Below are 20,679 nucleotides of genomic sequence, written 5' to 3' on the forward strand. Positions count from 1 at the left end.
CTCTCTCTCTCTCTCTCTCTCTCTCTCTCTCTCTCTCTCTCTCTCTCTCTCTCTCTCTCTCTCTCTCTCTCTCTCTCTCTCTCTCTCTCTTTCGGCCTTGCTCTGGTGGAGGGTCAGGGGCATTGCCAGGTCTGTGCAGCGATAACACTGTATTTGACTGTAGACGGGAGCTCTCTCTCGCTCTCTCTCTTGCTATATGTTGACTGTATCATGCCCAGCCTCGGGCAGCGCTATTATTTAAGAATATGTTGACTGTATGAAAAAAATTTAAATAAAAATGATTTACTTATTAGGGGGGGGGGGGGGGGGGGGGGGGCTCGCGTTTAAAAATAAACAATGTAAAATATATAATTAACTCTGAATATACAAATATGAGAAAAGTAACAGTGCAAATAAAGGGTGCAGATGAGGGTCTGTATGCTAATATCGGTTATATTATACGTACAATTAGGGATGCTCGATATTGGCTTTTTTTACCGATACCGATATACCGATATTGTCCAACTCTTAATTTCCGATACCGATATCAACCGATATCAACCGATACCGATATATGCAGGGTTTCCCGCCCAAAAACGGAATCATTTCAGGTAATTAACATTACATAATTTATGTCTGTTGTGGATTTAACATAACATTATGCATACTTTTGACAATAAATAAAATCAGATTTGTTCTTACTTGCTTGCCTGGGTAAATAAAGGTTATAGAAATGTAAAGATACAAATAAAAATAAAAGATTTTATTAAAAAAAATTTAAACCGATATTTTCCGATATCACATTTTAATGCCAATATCGGCCGATAATATCGGTAGGCCGATAATAACGGACATCCCTATTACAATAAATATAGGCAATAAAGAATTAGAATCTGATTGTATACTATGAGTACGAGTAAAAGTAAACAGTAAAAGTAAACGGTATACACAAGGTACCCTAACTGACGTGATCTACGCCATACGTTGTAGTCCGTGCAGATAACAGGCCTGAATTGGTTAACTGTGGCCTTCTGGTGCCTGCTTTGCTTTTTCTTAATTCCTCTCAACATCGTAGAATACAAAGCAGTCATCAGTGCAGGTAAATGTTTTAAATATAGTCATAATAAACTCTACCTTCTGTCCTGGAGCTCCGTCCTCCCCGGGAAGACCAGGCAGGCCCCCCAGACCAGACGAACCAGGCGCACCCTGAAACAGGCAAATACTGTGTAAGTGACACCATGACACTATAATTTCCCAATTTTGTCATTATGCCAATTCCCTTCCTGGTCGTTGCACGCATTGCCCCACTGTCTGTTGGCCTGGGGAGGGTGTAGAACTACCACATGTCTTCGGCTTCTTTTCACCTGACAGCGAGAAGTTTCACTGGGGTACCGTAACACGTGCAAAGGTTCACAGTATTTCCCATAGATATCTATAGAACACTAGATAGCTTAAGGCGGAGTCACCAGCGTCACTGAACCGCCGCCATCTTGCTCCAGTTAGCCTTGCCACCGGGTGTGGGAGGGTGCGGGAAGTATTAGGAGAAGTGTGCGTGTGTGGGGAATTACTTCGAGTCGCCCTGGAGGGCAAGAAGGACCAGCGCACCACCCCTAGGTTAGTAAATCCTAGGCCCCATCCACTCCCTCTGCTAAAGCTCCACTCTAATACTACTGCACTACAGTCGGGGATTCCGCCGGACTCAGATCTGCTGCGTTCCCACTACCTGGTGACAGTGTACATCTACTCTCATAAAGTAGGGATAATCCACCCTGCTACAATAAGATAAGATATTCCTTTATTGATCCCCTAGGGGGAAATCTGGGCAGCATAGCAATATGGGGAGGTACAGGGTACGGGCAATGAAATAGTAGAAATGTATATACATTCAGGCCAATTATTCGCCTGTTCTATTCTCCATCCATCTATCATCCATTGCAACATTATATTATCACCGACATCCAGTTGGGGGATCCCCTTTGAATTGCTTATCTGAGGTTTCTCTCCTCCACGTCGCCTGTGGTGCTTTATTTCCTTCCTATTGCTAGGTTTTTAGTGAGTTGTTCCTCATCTTCATTGGGGAAAGTCTGGGAGTGTCGCATATTTGGATTTTATGGTGGTTTTTGTTTTTGGCCTATTGTGATGTTTCTTCGTGACTTGTACAAGAAGACTTGTACAGCCCATGGGGGCTATTCCAGGTGATCTCAGGCTATACAAATACATTTGATTTGATTTAGAAAGACATAAATATAATACAATTTGATCTGAATATAAAAATATGATAAAATTAAACAGTGTAAAGATGAGGGTCTGTGTGCCCTATTGGTTATATTGTTACAATAAATATAAGCAATACATAATCTGAATCTGAATGTATACTATGAGTAAGAGTAAAAGTAAACAGTATACACAAGGTACACTAACTGGCATGATATACGTTATTTATTAATTAATTTCACACTCAAACATATTTAACCTGTAGGTTCCCACTGTCTTTGTTTTGTATATTCAGTATTTTATCACTATCATGTCCTCCTCATATTGGCCAAGAGGAGTGTATTTTAATATATTTATCTGTCTGTTTTCAAACAACCTGTTGATAACAGTATTATGTGTTACCTTGTTACCCTGTTCACCAAGGCCTCTGTCTCCTTTAGGTCCTTGCTCTCCAGGTAAACCTTGGTCACCCTGGATACAAAAGAAAAGAAAATGAATGATACATTTTGGGGTAAATGGTAAATAAATAAATCGACTGCATTAATATAGCAGCTTTTATCCAAATCTCTTTACAATTTTGTTCCTCACATTTTACCCGTTCACTCACACATTCACACACCGACGGCGGAGGCGAACATGCAAGGTGCCGACCTGCTCGTCGAGAGCAGTTAGGGGTTAAGTGTCTTGCTCAGGGGACACTTCGACACGCTGCCCAGGAGGAGCGGGAATCGAACCGGGAACCGGGAACCTCCGGATTACCAGACGACTGCTCTCCCTCCTGAGCCACTGTCGCTCCCATATCTATCTAACATTACTATTGTTTATAGAGCAAACTAATAGACAGACTGCTAGTAAAATGTCGTCCTAGTCTCAAGACTTCCTGTATAGCATTAGAGGCAGGGCTTGACATTAACACCCGCCACCCGCCAAATGCGGGTAGAATTCGGCTGTGGCGGGTGACTTTTTTTCGATGAAAAAAAAAATATTGTAGTCTACAAAAGGCATCGGCAATAATTCAGTCAATCCAGGTGATACTACATAATACTACAACTCCCACGAGGACTGGGTGCGCACAGTGTGCTCATTCATTGGCCCATCCACTTCGCCCTATCGCGCGTGTCGTGTTGCCTCCATGTGACAGCTGACAGCTGAACCAACGCTGTTAACGTTAATAGCTCAACTGGTTAGTGCGACCGACTCATCCATAGTTTACTTTACAGACAGTTAGCTAACGTTACAATGTGGCGGAATATTGTGAAAAGACCGGGTGAACCAAACCATCAACAAAGAGAAAAGAGAATGAGACCGATACCGACTATTTGTGGATGTGCGAGTAAGTAAACAAACTAACATGTATTATGTAACGTGTATTATTAAACCAATATTACGGTGTTTGTTAGCTAGCTAGCCACATTCATTTAACATTAAGAAGAATAAGGGCTCGAGACTAACAGTCCTGGCCACCCTCTCAGTCAAGATAGCACTCGCAAATATATGCTGCACATTATCATTTCCTTACCCTAACTATATTCCTAATCCTAACCCTGACCTTATTCCTAGGTATTGAGTCAATTCAATGCAGTAAGTACATTGCAACAATGACTAAGTACAATACTTGTTATACTGTCATTACAATTCTCTCCCACCCACCCACCCTCTCCTAATGTACAGTCCCCTCCCCATCATATGTATATACTCTGTCAGGATCTAGGGGTAACAGTACTGTATATTTGAATACCATTTATGTCACAAATGTATCAGTACTAAATACCTATATGTCCATATGCCATAAATGTCATGTATGTTGTGTATGTCATAAATGTCTATATGAATTGAAAATGGGGGACCCTGATGGAAACAAGACAAACGTCTTTTTCAGGTCTGCATCCCCTTAAGAATTGTGAGTATTGAGCCGTACTGTATTGTACCCATTCTGCAATCTGTTAAATAAAGTTTTCATTCATTCATTCATTCACACAGGAACAGAGAATGTAAATTGTGACTGTCTGGGTGGGTGGGATGTTCGGGTGGGGACAGATGTTATTGGATTAGATGTTATTTTATCACACACCACACTACTGACACTTTTTGGGTGGGGGCGCGAGTGTGGGGATTTTTGGCTGGTGAAAATGCTGAGTGGCTAGTGACTTTGGAAAACCACTAGCCACAGTGGCTAGTGAGCCAAACAGTTTATGTCAAGCCCTGATTAGAGGTCACTAGTAATGTCGTCCCAGTCTCCAGACTTCCTGCATAGCATTAGAGGTCACTAGTAATGTCGTCCCACTAGTCTCCAGACCGCTTTGCTTCAGTACAGAGTGAATTCAAAACTCAGCGACCTCTAGCTTTACACAGGGGCTGCTCCTGACATTATGTATTTGTCTTGGTGTTCTTACCTTGGGTCCAGACAAGCCTTCTCCTTGAGAGCCTCTCATTCCCGGCGGCCCTCTTGGGCCCTCCACCCCCTGAGAATATCAGAGATCACAGACATGTTAGGATAATTATGTGTATGCATAGCCGTCCCTAGACAAAAAAAATCTTTGATCTTAAATCAGATCGCTCCACACCAGAGGGAATTTTTTTTGTTTTGACATGTTTTGACATTTTGCCATTTGGTTGAAATGATGTTTGACATGATGGTAAAGGGACTGGATGATGGATGATGATTGGCACTTTGAGGGGTCCTCTGGTTGGTCGGTTGAAATTACATTTAACATGACGATTGATGCTTCAAGGGGCCCTCTGACTAATGTCTGTATGGCTAATTTTATTTAAAAGAAACCACTTTCAAAAGAAAGGTTCTGATTGGCTGAGGGCCCTAAAGGTGGGCCGGATTCACTTGGTGGGCAGGATAGCACTGTGCATATTTATACGTAGGATGATAAATTATGTGTAAATTATTATTGTACAAACCAAAACATCCTCAAAATGTGCTTAAACATACACGTTGTGAACATACTAAATTCAAACAGATTTTGTATTGACATTTTATCTACACTTTTATTCTTAATAATTATATGTGTATATGTATGTGTATGCATCTGTCAGTGACAGATGACATAGACAATTTAGGATAATCTGTAGGAGACATCCATCTCACCTTCTCCCCCTGTATGCCGGCTCCTGTGAGTCCAAGAGGTCCTGAAGGTCCATGGGGCCCAAGTTCACCCTGTAGGTAAAACATGATGATCAGATGGACATAATGTAGCTCATTAATGACAACCCATTTGAACCAAGACTGGGCTAATGTTCCAACCAAGACTGGGCTAATGTTCCAACCAAGACTAGGCTAATGTTCCAACCAAGACTGGGCTAATGTTCCAACCAAGACTAGGCTAATGTTCCAACCAAGACTGGGCTAATGTTCCAACCAAGACTAGGTTAATGTTCCAACCAAGACTGGGCTAATGTTCCAACCAAGACTAGGATAATGTTCCAAGACTGGGCTAATGTTCCAACCAAGACTGGGCTAATGTTCCAACCAAGTCTGGGCTAATGTTCCAACCAAGACTGGGCTAATGTTTCAACCAAGACTAGGCTAATGTTTCAACCAAGACTAGGCTAATGTTTCAACCAAGACTAGGCTAATGTTCCAAGACTGGGTTAATGTTCCAAGACTGGGTTAATGTTCCAAGACTAGGTTAATGTTCCAAGACTGGGCTAATGTTCCAACCAAGACTAGGCTAATGTTCCAAGACTGGGTTAATGTTCCAAGACTAGGTTAATGTTCCAAGACTGGGCTAATGTTTCAACCAAGACTAGGCTAATGTTCCAAAACTGGGTTAATGTTCCAAGACTGGGTTAATGTTCCAATACTAGGTTAATGTTCCAAGATTGGGTTAATGTTCCAAGACTAGGTTAATGTTCCAAGACTAGGCTAATGTTTCAACCAAGACTGGGCTAATGTTCCAACCAAGACTAGGCTAATGTCTCAACCAAAACTGGGCTAATGTCTCAACCAAGACTGGGCTAATGTCTTGAAGTCACAAACGGGGCTATTCTGTTCTGATGACTCAGAACATATTCTGCTCTGCGTTGTGTATTCCCTTAAAAGCCCTATTGTACTTTCAAAAACCAGCTACGTGGTTTACAAGGCCACGGCAAAGAGACTGCGGTTGAAAGAAAGAGTCAGCAAGAAGATTAATGTAAGGATCCGGTTTTAATGGGATCCAAAAGTTAATAACAACCAAAAGATTTGAATGTAAAAAACAATGCAATGATTTTCAATGGTAGCACTCTCTATGCCGAGGGATCATTAGAAAATCAGACTAAAATGCACTTTAAACTAAAAGCATCTCTCTCGGCTCCTTCTCGTTGGATTCGCTGGTGTCCGTCTCAATGCGTCGCCGTCCTCTCGTCCAGTAGGGGAAACGAAGGTTGTGTTGCTCCTGTGTTGTTTGTTGTTTGTGTGCCTCTCTTGCTCTGAACCGCTTACTTTAAAGACTAAACTCCTCCCCCCAGCATTACGTCAGGAAGGGCGGACCTTTCTATGAGAGAGAGAGCTTCCAATTGGAGGACCAGTGTTTGGTGCCGTTTTTAGCCTACCCACACTTTTGATTGGCTGAATCTAGGTAACAGCTTTTTTGAGTAGGCCTATACCGGAATTTCCTTTTAAGGTCATATCTTTTGCTGGAGGCAACGTTTTACTCAACTGTACTTAACAGCTGCAGTTGGCAGTTGGGGGAAGTAATCACGATAAGGCTTAAGGGTCTGGTGTCAACCCCATTGTTTCAGCCAGCCAAAAGTCTCCTGTAAATATCAGGGTTGGGTGTCTCCGGGCCATTCCTTTGTTTAAGTGGAGATGGTCAACAAGCCATTTCTATAGTCTATTGTCGTTGAGTTTCGGCCTGGGGAAGGGAGACAGAAGTCTCTGTTGTTGTGTTACCTCTTAAAATGCTAAATCACTCTGTCTCAAGACCTTATCATCTATTTTACCACAATGTGCTAATCCAATCTATGTCCCCTTCCCCTCCTGCTCTCCAGGAGAAGGGTGGAGACCCTCTTGGACTAGAATGTATGATGTAATGTTTTACCCTGTTCACCAACGACTCCTGGCGGACGACAGACCCTGTACATGTATACATTTTGCTTGGGAAATCTACCACAGTCTCAACCAAGACTGGGCTAATGTTTCAACCAAGACTAGGCTAATGTTTGAACCAAGACTGGGCTAATGTTCCAACCAAGACTATGCTAATGTCTCAACCAAGACTGGGCTAATGTTCCAACCAAGACTAGGCTAATGTTCCAACCAAGACTGGGCTAATGTCTCAACCAAGACTGGGCTAATGTTCCAACCAAGACTATGCTAATGTCTCAACCAAGACTGGGCTAATGTTCCAACCAAGACTAGGCTAATGTTTCAACCAAGACTAGGGTAATGTTCCAACCAAGACTAGGCTAATGTTCCAACCAAGACTGGGCTAATGTCTCAACAAAGAGTAGGCTAATGTTCCAACCAAGACTAGGCCAATCTCTTAGTAAAAATAAGAAAAAGAAATTCACTCTTTCCAAAAGCAAAGATGCCTAGAAGCGTGGCTAACGCTAATGGCGTGCATACCAGCGAGGCTAACTGCCTAAGAAAACGGGCACAGAGGCACTGAAAGAGGAGTTCACCCATCTAATGAACACACTGACTAGACAAACATCAAGATGTATCAGTGGACCAATTACATGCTTTCGCAGAGGACAAGAAGCCTTCAGTCGACTCCTTCAGACATTAAGCACCCCTCACAGCCTCTTAAAATAACTTTCCATTTTTATTCTTGATGGACAAACAATACCACAATACGGAGTCTATGTGAGCATTCTGGGTTTGTTTCCCCGCTCAGACATTTTCTGAATATGTAATACAGTATATGTAGTAGGGCTGCAACGATTAGTCGACATAATCGACGACGTCGATTATAAAAAATTGTCGACGAGAAATTGTTGCGTCGATTAGTCAAAAATTTTTTTTTTTTTTTTTTTTTTGTGTACTACCTATCTTTGTGAGAGTGGCTTCTCAGGGTTCCAGACAACATCATAACATGATGATCCCATAGCAAATTTTGGACATTGAAAACATTGTTCCCCTGCAGGAGATGATGATCAGACTAGACACACAATACATTACACACACACTCCTCTCACTCACACACAGCGATCAGAGTAAGACACACACATACACACTCCTCTCACTCACACACAGCGATCAGAGTAAGACACACACACATACACACTCTTCTCACTCACACACAGCGATCAGAGTAAGACACACACACATTCACACTCCTCTCACTCACACACAGCGATCAGAGTAAGACACAGACACATTCACACTCCTCTCACTCACACACAGCGATCAGAGTAAGACACACACACATACACAAATTACACAGTACACCTCTCACTCACACAGCGATCAGAGTAAGACACACACACAAATTACACAGTACACACACTCCTCTCACTCACACAGCGATCAGAGTAAGACACACACACACGGACTCCTCTCACACACAGCAAACAAAAGTTATTTAAAGTACACTTCCACTTTAATTTGTATTATTTAATTTATTTATCTTGTTATGAGTGATTGCTGTATTGTTCTTCAAATACATTTTCATTTAAAGTGGCTTAAAGATCCAAATTCAAATGTTTCATGAGTAATTATTTTAATTTGCTATGGGATCATCATGTTATGATGTTGTTGTTTGGTCCTGACAAGAGTCTCAAAGTCTGGGGTGATGGTAGACAAGCAACTCTGAGGTCCAATCTGTTCCTCTGCTCTGTCTTCAGCTGGACCAGAGCTGAGAAGCCACTTTCACAAAGATAGGTAATTAAAAAACTTTTTTTTATTTATTTTTTTGTTGTTGTTTACATTGGTTTTCGATTAGTCGACTAATCGAAAAAATAATCGGCAGATTAGTCGACTACCAAATTAGTCATTAGTTGCAGCCCTAATATGTAGCTACTTAAATACGTAAATACGTCAATATATTACTCATGGCTATAACATAATGTACCTAACGTACGTAACAATGTATCTTTTCCCCATGGTCGATACGTAATTATTTACATATTCTAAGCAAGATGGGGCTGGTAGGCGACATGTGGTTCCAGAGGCGGGGGATCATAACCGCTACCCCACCTCCAGGCACACCTTCATTAACCCTTTCACTACCACACTATAGAAGGTTAACACTTTCACTACCACACTACAGAATGTTAACCCTTTCACTACAACACTATAGAAGGTTAACACTTTCACTACCACACTACAGAAGGTTAACACTTTCACTACCACACTACAGAATGTTAACCCTTTCACTACAACACTATAGAAGGTTAACCCTTTCACTACCACACTACAGACGGTTAACCCTTTCACTACCACACTACAGACGGTTAACCCTTTCACTACCACACTACAGAAGGTTAACCCTTTCACTACCACACTACATAAGGTTAACCCTTTCACTACCACACTACAGAAGGTTAACACTTTCACTACCGAATGTTAACCCTTTCACTTCCACACTACAGACTATTAACCCTTTCACTACCACACTACCGAATGTTAACCAGTTCACTTCCACACTACAGATGGTTAACCATTTCACTACCACACTACAGATGGTTAACCCTTTCACTACCACTACAGAAGGTTAACCCTTTCACTGCCACACTACCAAAGGGTTAACAATTTCACTGCCACACTACAGAATGTTAACCCTTTCACTGCCATGCGACAAAGGGTTAACCCTTTCACTGCCACACTACATAAGGTTAACTCTTTCACTGCCACACGACAGAAGGTTAACCCTTTCACTACCACACTACATAATGCCTTTCACTACCACACTACAGAAGGTGGTGATACAGGTATAAAGACACTATGGTAGTAAGTCATACTGGCCAGCAGTGTAGTAAGAGTAGGATATGTCAACCGTCTGTAGTGTGGTAGTGAAAGGGTTAACCTTCGGTAGTGTGGTAGTGAAAGGGTTAAGTAAGGAACACTGAACCATGTGCCAGATTCACCTTTCAACTCTCCCACAGTAACCAGCGCCTCCAGGGCTACCTCCCCATCTGCTCTGTCTCAGCCCAGCGAGGTCTGCCGAGCTCCGGCCCCCAAAGAGGACGTGTCCAGGGGCCTCTCTTTATAAAACTTCATTGGATTCTTTTGTCGGGCAGCAGGCGTGGTGTGTTTTTATATGTGGAGGGACCTTCAGCAGAGTCGTCTTTATGGCCTACCTTGTCTCCTTTGACTCCCGTGCCGGCTTGTCCCCTCGGACCCCGGGGTCCCGCCAGGCCTCTGTCTCCCTGCGGAACAAAGACGGGTTGTTACCCCCCTCCAGACACCCCGGTACCAGGGACGTGCACAGGACTTTAGAGGGGCAGGTGCTCAAAGGCTGAAACGGGAACTGGGCCTGTACCCGTTCTAACTGGGCCCTTTGTTGGTGGGGGGCCCCCTTTTTATGCTTTTTGGGGGGTTTTGGTGATCAAATATTGAATATTGAACTATAATAATCAGTGCAGGAGTTCACTTATCCTTGAAAGACACTTTTATCACTGACTTAAAAGGCCCATCCATCACCATAAATGTTCATGGGGGAGGGAATAAGTGCTTACCCTACAGACCCCAAGAAGTTGTTTAATATAATGCATTTTTTATTCCAATCCCGATTTGTATTTGAGATTTCCAAATCCCATCGGAGTGGACTTGACTTCTTCGTGTCCCTCAGTGAGTGTAATATCAGCATTCAACTGTATGCGCTACAGCGCCACACAGATGTTGGAAGTCGGTATTGCACTGGGAAGTGATGAGTGCTTCAAATAGTTTTGACTTCATGAGTTGACTGTATTGTTTATTATTGGTTATTAGCATAATTGTACAAACCGAACATATTTGTACATATACAGTATTTCGTTTTTGGTGTAAAGTGGATCTGCAAGCACATTAAACAAAAAACAAAAAAATATATATATAAAAGAAATGGCATAAAAAGGGCACTTTTTTATGAGGCACAAAAGGGCAGGTGCTCGAGCATCCTTTGGGCTCTATGTGTGCACGTGCCTGCCCGGTACCCCCTCCCCTCTCGCCCCGCGTCGTTACCCCCCTCGAGACACCCCGACACCCCCTCCCGCCCCGCGTCGTTACCCCCCTAGAGACACCCCGACGTGTCAATACTTTGACCAACTAACCTCCAGTTCCGCGTTCGCGTTCTGCGATCTGATTGGCCACTGACGTTTCTGGTCATGTGACATCTGCGCCAATCGTGTGACGCCTGTTTCTACACTGGTTAAGCTTAGGCACTCTTTCGAAGTTGGTTATGGTTAGAGTTTGTCTTAGAGCGGGGCGATAGAACACCAGCCCTGATTCCAAACTCTAACCATAACCAACTTCGAAAGAGTTGCCTAAGCTTAACCAGTGTTAAACTAGGCAAAGGTAGTTTGCAGGCTGTTAGAGGCGGAAATAGGCACAGAAACAGGCGTCACGCGATTGGCGCACATGTCACATGACCAGAAACATCAGTGGCCAATCAGATTGCAGAACACGAACACGGAACTGGAGGTTAGTTGGTAAAAGTATAGACGCCACCCCCGACACCCCCTCCCGCCCCGCGTCGTTACCCCCCTCGAGACACCCCGGTACCCCCTCCGGCTCGCGTCGTTAACCCCCTCGAGACACCCCGGTACCCCCTCCCGCCCCGCGTCGTTACCCCCCTGGAGACACCCCGACACCCCCTCCCGCCCGCATCGTTACCCCCCTCGAGACACCCCGGTACCCCCTCCGGCCCCGCGTCGTTACCCCCCTGGAGACACCCCGGTACCCCCTCCGGCTCGCGTCGTTAACCCCCTCGAGACACCCCGGTACCCCCTCCCGCCCCGCGTCGTTACCCCCCTGGAGACACCCCGACACCCCCTCCCGCCCGCATCGTTACCCCCCTCGAGACACCCCGGTACCCCCTCCGGCCCCGCGTCGTTACCCCCCTGGAGACACCCCGGTACCCCCTCCCGCCCTGCGTCGTTACCCCCCTCGAGACACCCCGCCGGTACCCCCTCCCGCCCCGCGTCGTTACCTTCCTCGAGACACCCCGGTACCCCCTCCCGCCCTGCCTCGGCTCCTATGTGTAGGTACTCGTGTCGTTGGATCGCAGCCAGATGCACACATTGTTCTCAGTCGGGGAGGAGGAGTGTGGAGAGGAGCAAGTTTGCACCTGCCGCCCTGTTCGGATGTAACAATCCTACGGTACGGTATATAAGAGGAGCTGTGTTTGTAACCCCCCTCCGACCTCCCCTTCCCCCCCCCCCCCCCCCCCCCCCCCCGCCCTCTCCTGCCCCCCCCCCCCCCCCCCCGCCCTGCCCTGCCCTCCCCATACCCTTTCCATGCACCGTCGCATCAAGTCTGAACGTCTACATATGATCCCCCCGGAGTCAGTGTGCTGTACTCTGTGTGCCTGACAAGCACCGAGACACGTGAGAGAGGGTGGTGCAGGAAGGCTTTGTTGTCTTATTAGGCTGCGTTCACACTGCAGGATCGAGCGCTCATTTCAGATTTATTGATCAGATCAAATTTTTTTTAATTTTTATTTAATTTTTTTTTAATGGGGCCAATATCAGATTCCAGTGTGAACTGGTCACTGCTCCTGAACTGACCTGCATGCTCTAAAATGAACAATAAAGAAGATGGCACGTGGAATATGTTTGGACGAATGTCAATCTAGAAGTGACGTAAAAGCAGGGGTGTAAAAAGTACCCACAAATTATACTTAAGTGAAAGTATATGGGTACCGTCTCAAAATCTTACTCAAGTAAAAGTCAGAGCATCTGGCTAAAAACACTTGAGTAAAAGTAAAAAAGGTTAGTACTAAATTTGGGCGGGTTAATTTTCCATTGATGGGGATTTGATTGGCTGTTTTTAAATAAAGAGCGGCCGCAGGATTAATAATCTTAACGTTAGTTCGGCCAGAGAAACAAATACACAAATTAAAATGGTTGGACCTGCGAGATTTGTACTTTGTACTTTGTAGGTCTGCCTTCTAAATGTAGGGAGTAAAAAGTATGTTTTTTTTCTCTAAAATGTAATTGAGTAAAAGTACAAGTATACAAACTTAATAATACTTGAGTAAAGTACAAATCCCCAAAAACAGTACTTAAGTATTGTAACGAAGAGATCAGATTTGTGCCGAGTCACATTATGAGCTAAGAAATGCAGCGTGGACGTTCGCTCATAGTCTTCCTGTTTCCCGGTTTGTCACATCAAACATTGCGTTGTCATTGTCCGTTTCATCTATTGTCTGTTTTTTTACGGTTTGTGAATTTTTTCCACTTTTGTCTGTAGTCCAGAGTTCCCACAGAAATTGCTAAATGAAATTCAATTACTTTCAAGTACTTTCCCAAGCAAATTTTTTTTATATTAAAAGGGCATTTAAAAGGATACAATTCACTTTTAACCTCTTAACCTGCACCCCCAAAAGTGGCCATTTTAGTTTTCGTTTTTGAGGACTGTATACTTTTTATGCAAACCAAAACAATGTGACATTCTGAAGTTTCTGATTCCAGAAGGATAATTCACTTTTAGTGCTAATGAAATAGAGTAACATAGGTCTGAACTTGAGTTGTAGAAAAACTTGTTACTCATGTTTTTCTGTAGTAGTTAGTAGTCCAGAGGTAGTATTTCCCCAGAAGGTGGTATGGCTTAAAAAACTCCTGAGATCCATAGCCTGAAGCCTGTAGTACATGTCCAAATTTCATAAAGATCCATTCAGAAATGAGTGATTAGGAGTGATTTTAGTAAACTGTGTACAAAAGAAAAACTCAGTTATATTATCGTATAGCTTATGCTCTGCACTCTAGTGGAACTATCCCTTTACCCACATCCGCTCCTCTACATAAGCGGGGTCGTGGCCACACTAACGTTAGGTTATGACTATAACCAAGTTCTGTCAACACTTAGTGAACGCTCAGCGTTCATTGCATATATCTCGCTTCAGCATATATACACTGAATAATTTCACAAATGTACCTTTAAATGTCAGCATTCATCTGGCCACACCCCCATCCGCTTACCTATATAAGCAGGGGTGGTGCCACACACTCATCTCCTTCCCAACAAATTTCATCACAATGAATGAATGAAAAATCAAGGGCCTGCAGCGTCGTCTAAACGCTGAGCGTTCACTAAGTGTTGACAGAACTTGGTTATAGTCATAACCTAACGTTCTGTTCCACACTAGCTCACGCTCAGCGTTCATTGCATAATAGGAGCTGAGCGGGAGCTAGAAGCTCGACAAATGTACCCCGCTGAGGCCCCCCACAACCATCAGACCAGGGAGGGCCGAGCCCCCCCGACCCACCCTAATGGAGGGCACCCCCCCTATTGGTGGCTTCACGGGAGGGCGACGGACCCGACCGTGCGAAGAGGCACTCAAGCAACTCAACGCACAGGGTGAGCAGACCGTGGCTTGACCCCACGACTACACACACGCACAACCCGCATGCCACCCGGGAACGAACGGAGGGAAACAACCTCGTTACTGCCCCCAGAATCACGGGGTCAAGGGCAAACCCAACCCCGTGGCAAGGCCGTAGCAGCGGAGCGCGAAGGAAGACCCAGACCCACCAAGAGGACTGGACTCCCTGGAATGGGGGCCCGGAGAAGTCCATGATGCCAGCATCAAGACCCCACCAGGTGGGCACGTAGTGCCGCGCCCCCCACATCGCCAGCGTATTCGGACAAAAGCCCCTCAGCCGAGCGGGCCCTGTCCCCCCAATAGTACACCGCCTGGCACACTGACCCTGCAACAGGCAGTCAGCATGGCCGTAAGCACACAAAAAAGGTTAACCAACGGAAGCAGGCAGCGCACCGGGGAAAAACCAGGCAACAGGCTATTAACCCTAGCCCGGAGACTGCAGACGAGACAGGCGCCAGAGGGGACAGCTGAACACAGCCGCCCCGGCGGAAGGAGCGGAAGCTGGCGGCGTTGCATGACCAAGCCTCCATTCAAAAACCCCCACCCAGAGGGGTTGAGGCAGAGAAGGCTGACACGATTGGCAGACGTCATGAACGTGCAGGGGCACCCTCAACTGGTGAACCCGAGAGTTGACACTGCCCAAACACACCAGGGAATCAAACACCTTGGCGTTACCCAATGCGGTGGTTGTTCCTATAACCCCTCAAGAAAAAACTCCAAAACACACCTGCGGGTATACACCGGCTATACCGCAGTACAAGTGTTTCAGTTTTCAAAAAAGGGTTAACCCAGGCCTACGGGTCGACGAAACATTACCTCGGACCGGGCCTGGCGATACGGGAAGCACAGGGTCACCAGAGGAGGTCAAAGACCACCCCAACAGGCCCCTCTTCGCCCATGCGTGAGAGAGGAGCGAAAAAGAATGGAGAACCAGCCCCTAAGCACACCGTACTTGGTATTCCCAGGCGGTCTCCCAACCAAGTACTAACCAGGACCAACCTGTGTAGCGGCCGAGATCCGACGAGATCGAGCGTGTACAGGTTGGCATGGCCGTAAGCCATTACGACAGTGCTGAGTAAAAACGTACCCAACCAGGGTCTCCATAGCGCTTAACCCTGTGACACCCGGACCGACCTGGCATTTTTCCCCCTGAAAAAAGCCCAAGTCCCTCAGGGTACCAGAACAGCAGATCTGCATCCCCGGCGGACAACGGGTTCAACTGATCCGGACCAGCGTGACCAGAACCAGTCCCGTGCCCTAACCACGCCGACATGCCTACTCCAGGAGAAAGGGCAGATATGCGTGTCTATCTTAACATGAAAAGAAGGCGCCACCCAGACGTTCGGGCGAACCGCGCCTGGTGGCCCACCCCAAGGGCGTGAGACCCCTCTACATATGTTCAGATCTATTCCGTCATCATCCCCCAGACATGAACGAGAATCCGTCGATAACCAACCCAGGTCGTGGGATGTGGTCGTCGGAAGAGGAAAAACCCCCATCTCAGTCGCTTTATAAAAACGCTGTTTTAACCACAAGCAACCAAGGCGTGCCAGTCAGTCGCCTGTTTACAGCGAGCTAGCACTATACGTGCGTCGGGACACACCCCCATCAATGAACAGGCTATTTAGACCTGCCATTAAATCCCCAAGGCGCCCAGGGGAACGACAAGAGGGGTGTGACACTTCCTAACTCCAACACTTTTTGAATAGAAAAGAAGGAAGCATCAACAGTATGTATCCCAGTCTACACAGCCGGGGGTAAAAAATTTTCACATTTTTACACCCCACCACCCTCCCATAGGAAGGAGACGGGGATCCCCAGAGAGACTTCCCACGCGAGCTGTACAGATTGAAAAGAATATATTGCACCTTGAGCCATGTAAAAAATTGGTTTTAGGGCTCTCCGGGGAAGAGGCACTGAACCCATACACACTCAATAATCGAATTGAATCGAATACATATACAATAGAATAGGACACCTTCTAGAGGGTCCACTCACTTTGACAGTCTGAGGAGGAAGGCTCTGTACTCTGATGGAGGCTCCCTCACATGGAAGAAGGAGTCCGAACTCACAGAAGGCCCGAATAGGCGCTTGGTGAGGAGGAGCCCTGACCACCCCCCTGAAACAGATCCATCACATGGACCTGAACAGCACACGGAAGTCCTACCAACAGAGACGCGCACGGTGACGTACTCTATGGCGGGGGAATTTCTGCGGTGCACACGCCCAATATACCAGGCCGTGGGACCAGGAAACTCCCCCCCCCCCCGTAACGTGCCGAACCGCAACGTGACGGGAACCTTGAAGGACAGGGGGTGTACCCCTGACCGACAGAAACAAGGGGGAGAGGAAAGGTTACCAGTTCACCCCTTTACGACCCCACACCCATGATATGATGTAATGACAAAAAGAGAATATGACACAGTCATATTCAGCTCTATGAAGCGTTTGACAGCTCCACACAGCGCATGAGCTAACCTGCTATCTGATTTTTACTAAGGAAAAAACACAGAATTGAGAGGGCTCTAAGAGCCCCGGTCCAACATACACATGTGCTTCTGTGGCCAGTCCAACCCAGTTGTAGGTCACATGACACACACAACCCATCATCACCTACAAAAAATGGCAAAAACACTCTACAGAGGAACGCCGTTTTTCATAATGAGAGAATACATAATTCTCGATTAGTATCGGCCACAGGCCTTGCTAAGCACACACGACAGCGACCAAACAATCTTTTCTTTTAGGAAAATAAAGTTTCTACAGCAGTCTTAGCACAACCTCAGCAATCAAGCTAAGGGTTACATCGCATCCCTACCACACAAAAGACACAACGTAGTGCAACATGTCTGATAGGAGGATGAAAAAGTCCCCAGGGAACCGGGGGGAAACACAATCCTCTTATTTTACCCTTAATACGGCCAGTTAAAACAGGAAAACCTGTTAATATGTGAACACTGTTCATTGTCATCACAGGCTGAGAAAAGAACATTCTTTTACTCACTTGTCACTAAGCATAGCTTCATAGGTTAGTTACCTTAGTTGTGAGTACACGGTACATAACAACACACATGATGTTTCTCACACAACAACCAGATCATTTTCACATCTGTAACAACCCGATTTGCACGGAGAAGCTAACTGCCAGTGACAAAGACAGTTCACACATAACTCGCGTCGTATCCTAAATGCATTGCAGCAACACACGTTTTGGGAAAACATCGTCATTCACAAAACATTTAGAAAAGTAAAACCAGAAGACGTGTTATAAGGTCTGGTCAAACCTTGTCCTACCCGGAACGTAGATCAGCGAAGTGCAGTCACAAGACACCGTAGAACACAGCCGTCCTGTGTTGTTCGATCCGGGCAGCGTCGCCGCTCCAACCAGTCGCTACAGTCCTCTTTGTTGACGCAATCCCCGTCCAGGCTCAGGGCAGGGTCGACGAACATCCCCTGTCAAGGATGACGTCGTAGTCAAGAGTGTAAAACATGTTACAATCAAAGCACGTACAACAGAGTAGCATTAAGCTAACGGCCGCTCCAACCGTTGGTCGCTATTACCCCTGCTCGCGAGACGCCGAGCGAACGGCGCACGCGACGAGAGGGGAGCTCACGGCGGCGCGCGAGTAGCAGAAGCTACCTCGCGCTGGCCTTGTCCGATAGCAGCAAGCTAACGTTTCCTAGTGATCACAACAGCTAGCGCCGCAGCTAACAGCTGACTGGCTAACAGTAGGCCCACCTCTGTAGGCCACGCAGTGATCCCAGCAGGCTAACGCCACAGCTAACAGCTGACTGGCTAACCGTAAGCTAAGCAGCTATCACCTGAACTTCGTACACAATGACATAACACTCACCCAGACAGGCCGCCGTTCTGAAACTCTCCTCACTTTTTAAGCGAAAAGAGAAACAAGATGTCACACAGCTTTACAACGGTGATTTTACCAACACCCGACGGAATCAGCACAATACCAAACTGGCTTGTGTAGCTGACTTGAACATGGATCTGCCGCTATCGCACATCCATGCACATATCTCCTTGTGAAGGAATACTCTCATTCGGATATGAAAGAAGGGGCTTAACACGGGACAGAGAGATATCCACTCGTCCAGAACACACAGGGATCACCAGTGTTAATGGTCGCGGCCCACTAGTTAAAACTACAATGGTCTTCAGACCAAGGTCTTCTGTCGCCTAGGTGGCTGAACAAAGGACCCTAGCCTGGGGCCGGTTTCCATAAACATTGTCAAGTAGCCCCCATAGCACTAACAGACAAGTGAAGCCCGCCAGCAACAGTACTCACCTAACCTGAAACCCACCGCTTCTCACAACAGCGGCGCGTCCGACAGTTCAGCTGTGGCCTGACAGGTTTCACCCCAACAAACACAGCAAGGAACTGCAGTTGAGAAGCATGCAGCGGCGTGCTCCCAATACGAAAACCGGTGGAGGGTTTTTAGAATGATCACCATCTTCCAGACACTCCAGTGACGAAGACAACATTGCCGTATTTTCTCGAAAATAGTGAGAGAGAAAATAAAGATATGATGTCAACGTATCTCCTTGTTCTTCCTTTCCTTGTAAACAATATTTTTCTCCACGTCAAGTGGGCATATGAGCAACACGTTGCTTGTGATGAAATTTGAGAAGGAGATGAGTGTGTGGCACCACCCCTGCTTATATAGGTAAGCGGATGGGGGTGTGGCCAGATGAATGCTGGCATTTAAAGGTACATTTGTGAAATTATTCAGTGTATATATGCTGAAGCGAGATATATGCAATGAACGCTGAGCGTGAGCTAGTGTGGAACAGAACAGCTCTTTCCCTATTTTCACCACCGAAAAAGTGCCTGTATACACCACTTTAGTTTAGTGCCGAAATAGTTATTGGAAAGGAGTTACGTTATTGGAGAAAAGGAGCTGTGTTGTGAAGGGCCAGATTAAAGCTGAGAATCTACATTTATTGTTTTATATACATTGTATATTATTTATATATACACGGTATATCCCTTTAAACCTGCGTTCGAACCATAGTAATATTCGCTCTCCTTATTGGATAACGCCCGTAGGCGCCAGCCCGCAAGCCCCCAAAGTCAGGTTCAAAGACAAGCCCAGGCATGTCGTAACATGCCCGGAGACAGCGTATTGATTCCAGACAAGAACTGAGGTTTGGGACTAGATAATCACTTAATTATATATACGGCGCAGGTGCGCACAGCAGCAGTTCGTGTGACAAGTTGTTCGGTAACAGTGAAGTGAGCAGCCGTGCGTCTAACAGAGCGTTGAGAACCACGTGCGAATTGAATAGTAAAGTGTCAGAGTTTAATGCAGTAACGTCAAGTTTGACCTAATTTAATGTGAAGTAAATAGTCGTTCATTTATTGTATATCGTGCCAACCACAGTTCGTTTGTGTGTAGCATTACCCAGCGGTTCGTTCGTGTTAGCTAGTGGACCTTAGCCAGTGCGCGTGGACTAAATACCTTAGTACCAGCACACGAGGAGGCCTAGTCGGAGAACCTGCTGGACATGTGCACAGGAGAACCAGCGGCGGCGATTGCAGAACCATTACTGGTTGGATTATATTGATTGTGGAACGTGTTACCCGGAGAAGAGCATCGTTAATCTCCACTGTCGTTTGGGATTTAACCTCGTGAGGATTTACATTCGGGCTGGCCTCATGGACCGAGGCTGGCTGGCTATCATCGTTTGCTATCGAGCATTGGATTACAGTTATTGCTTTGTTGCTGATCGTTGGATTTACAGGGACTGGCTTCTGTACGTGAACCCCCTTATTCTTCATTGAATCAGACTGAGTATCCGAACATTCCTCTATCCTCTAGACCTTACAACTCTGAGAGGAACCCAGTGTCTCCAGGTGGTACCAGCGTTACCTTCTATAATTGCTATTATACGCCAGGTGGCGTCAGCCTAGTACCCATCGTAGGAATCATTCTATTCCCAGTGACTCATGCTACTGACTGACTTTATGCATATTCTTCGCCATACAAGCGCGACCCTAATTCTCATTCTGTAACC

The 20,679-nt window shown here is 45.9% G+C and overlaps 1 protein-coding gene across 1 annotated transcript in view; it reads right to left on the reverse strand.

The window, feature by feature from the left end:
* The window catches only part of col28a2a (collagen, type XXVIII, alpha 2a), a gene marked incomplete at its 3' end in the record, with an annotated part of 142,147 nt that overhangs the window by 55,119 nt on the left and 66,349 nt on the right, over nt 1-20,679 (reverse strand). The window contains 5 exon segments of the mRNA XM_084314357.1: nt 1,114-1,185; nt 2,596-2,664; nt 4,587-4,655; nt 5,291-5,359; nt 10,426-10,494. Of these exon segments, the coding sequence (XP_084170483.1) occupies nt 1,114-1,185; nt 2,596-2,664; nt 4,587-4,655; nt 5,291-5,359; nt 10,426-10,494 (348 nt within the window).

Source organism: Notolepis coatsorum, assembly GCF_963971535.1.
Source record: "Notolepis coatsorum genome assembly, chromosome: 5".
Classification (NCBI taxonomy): Eukaryota; Metazoa; Chordata; class Actinopteri; order Aulopiformes; family Paralepididae; genus Notolepis; species Notolepis coatsorum.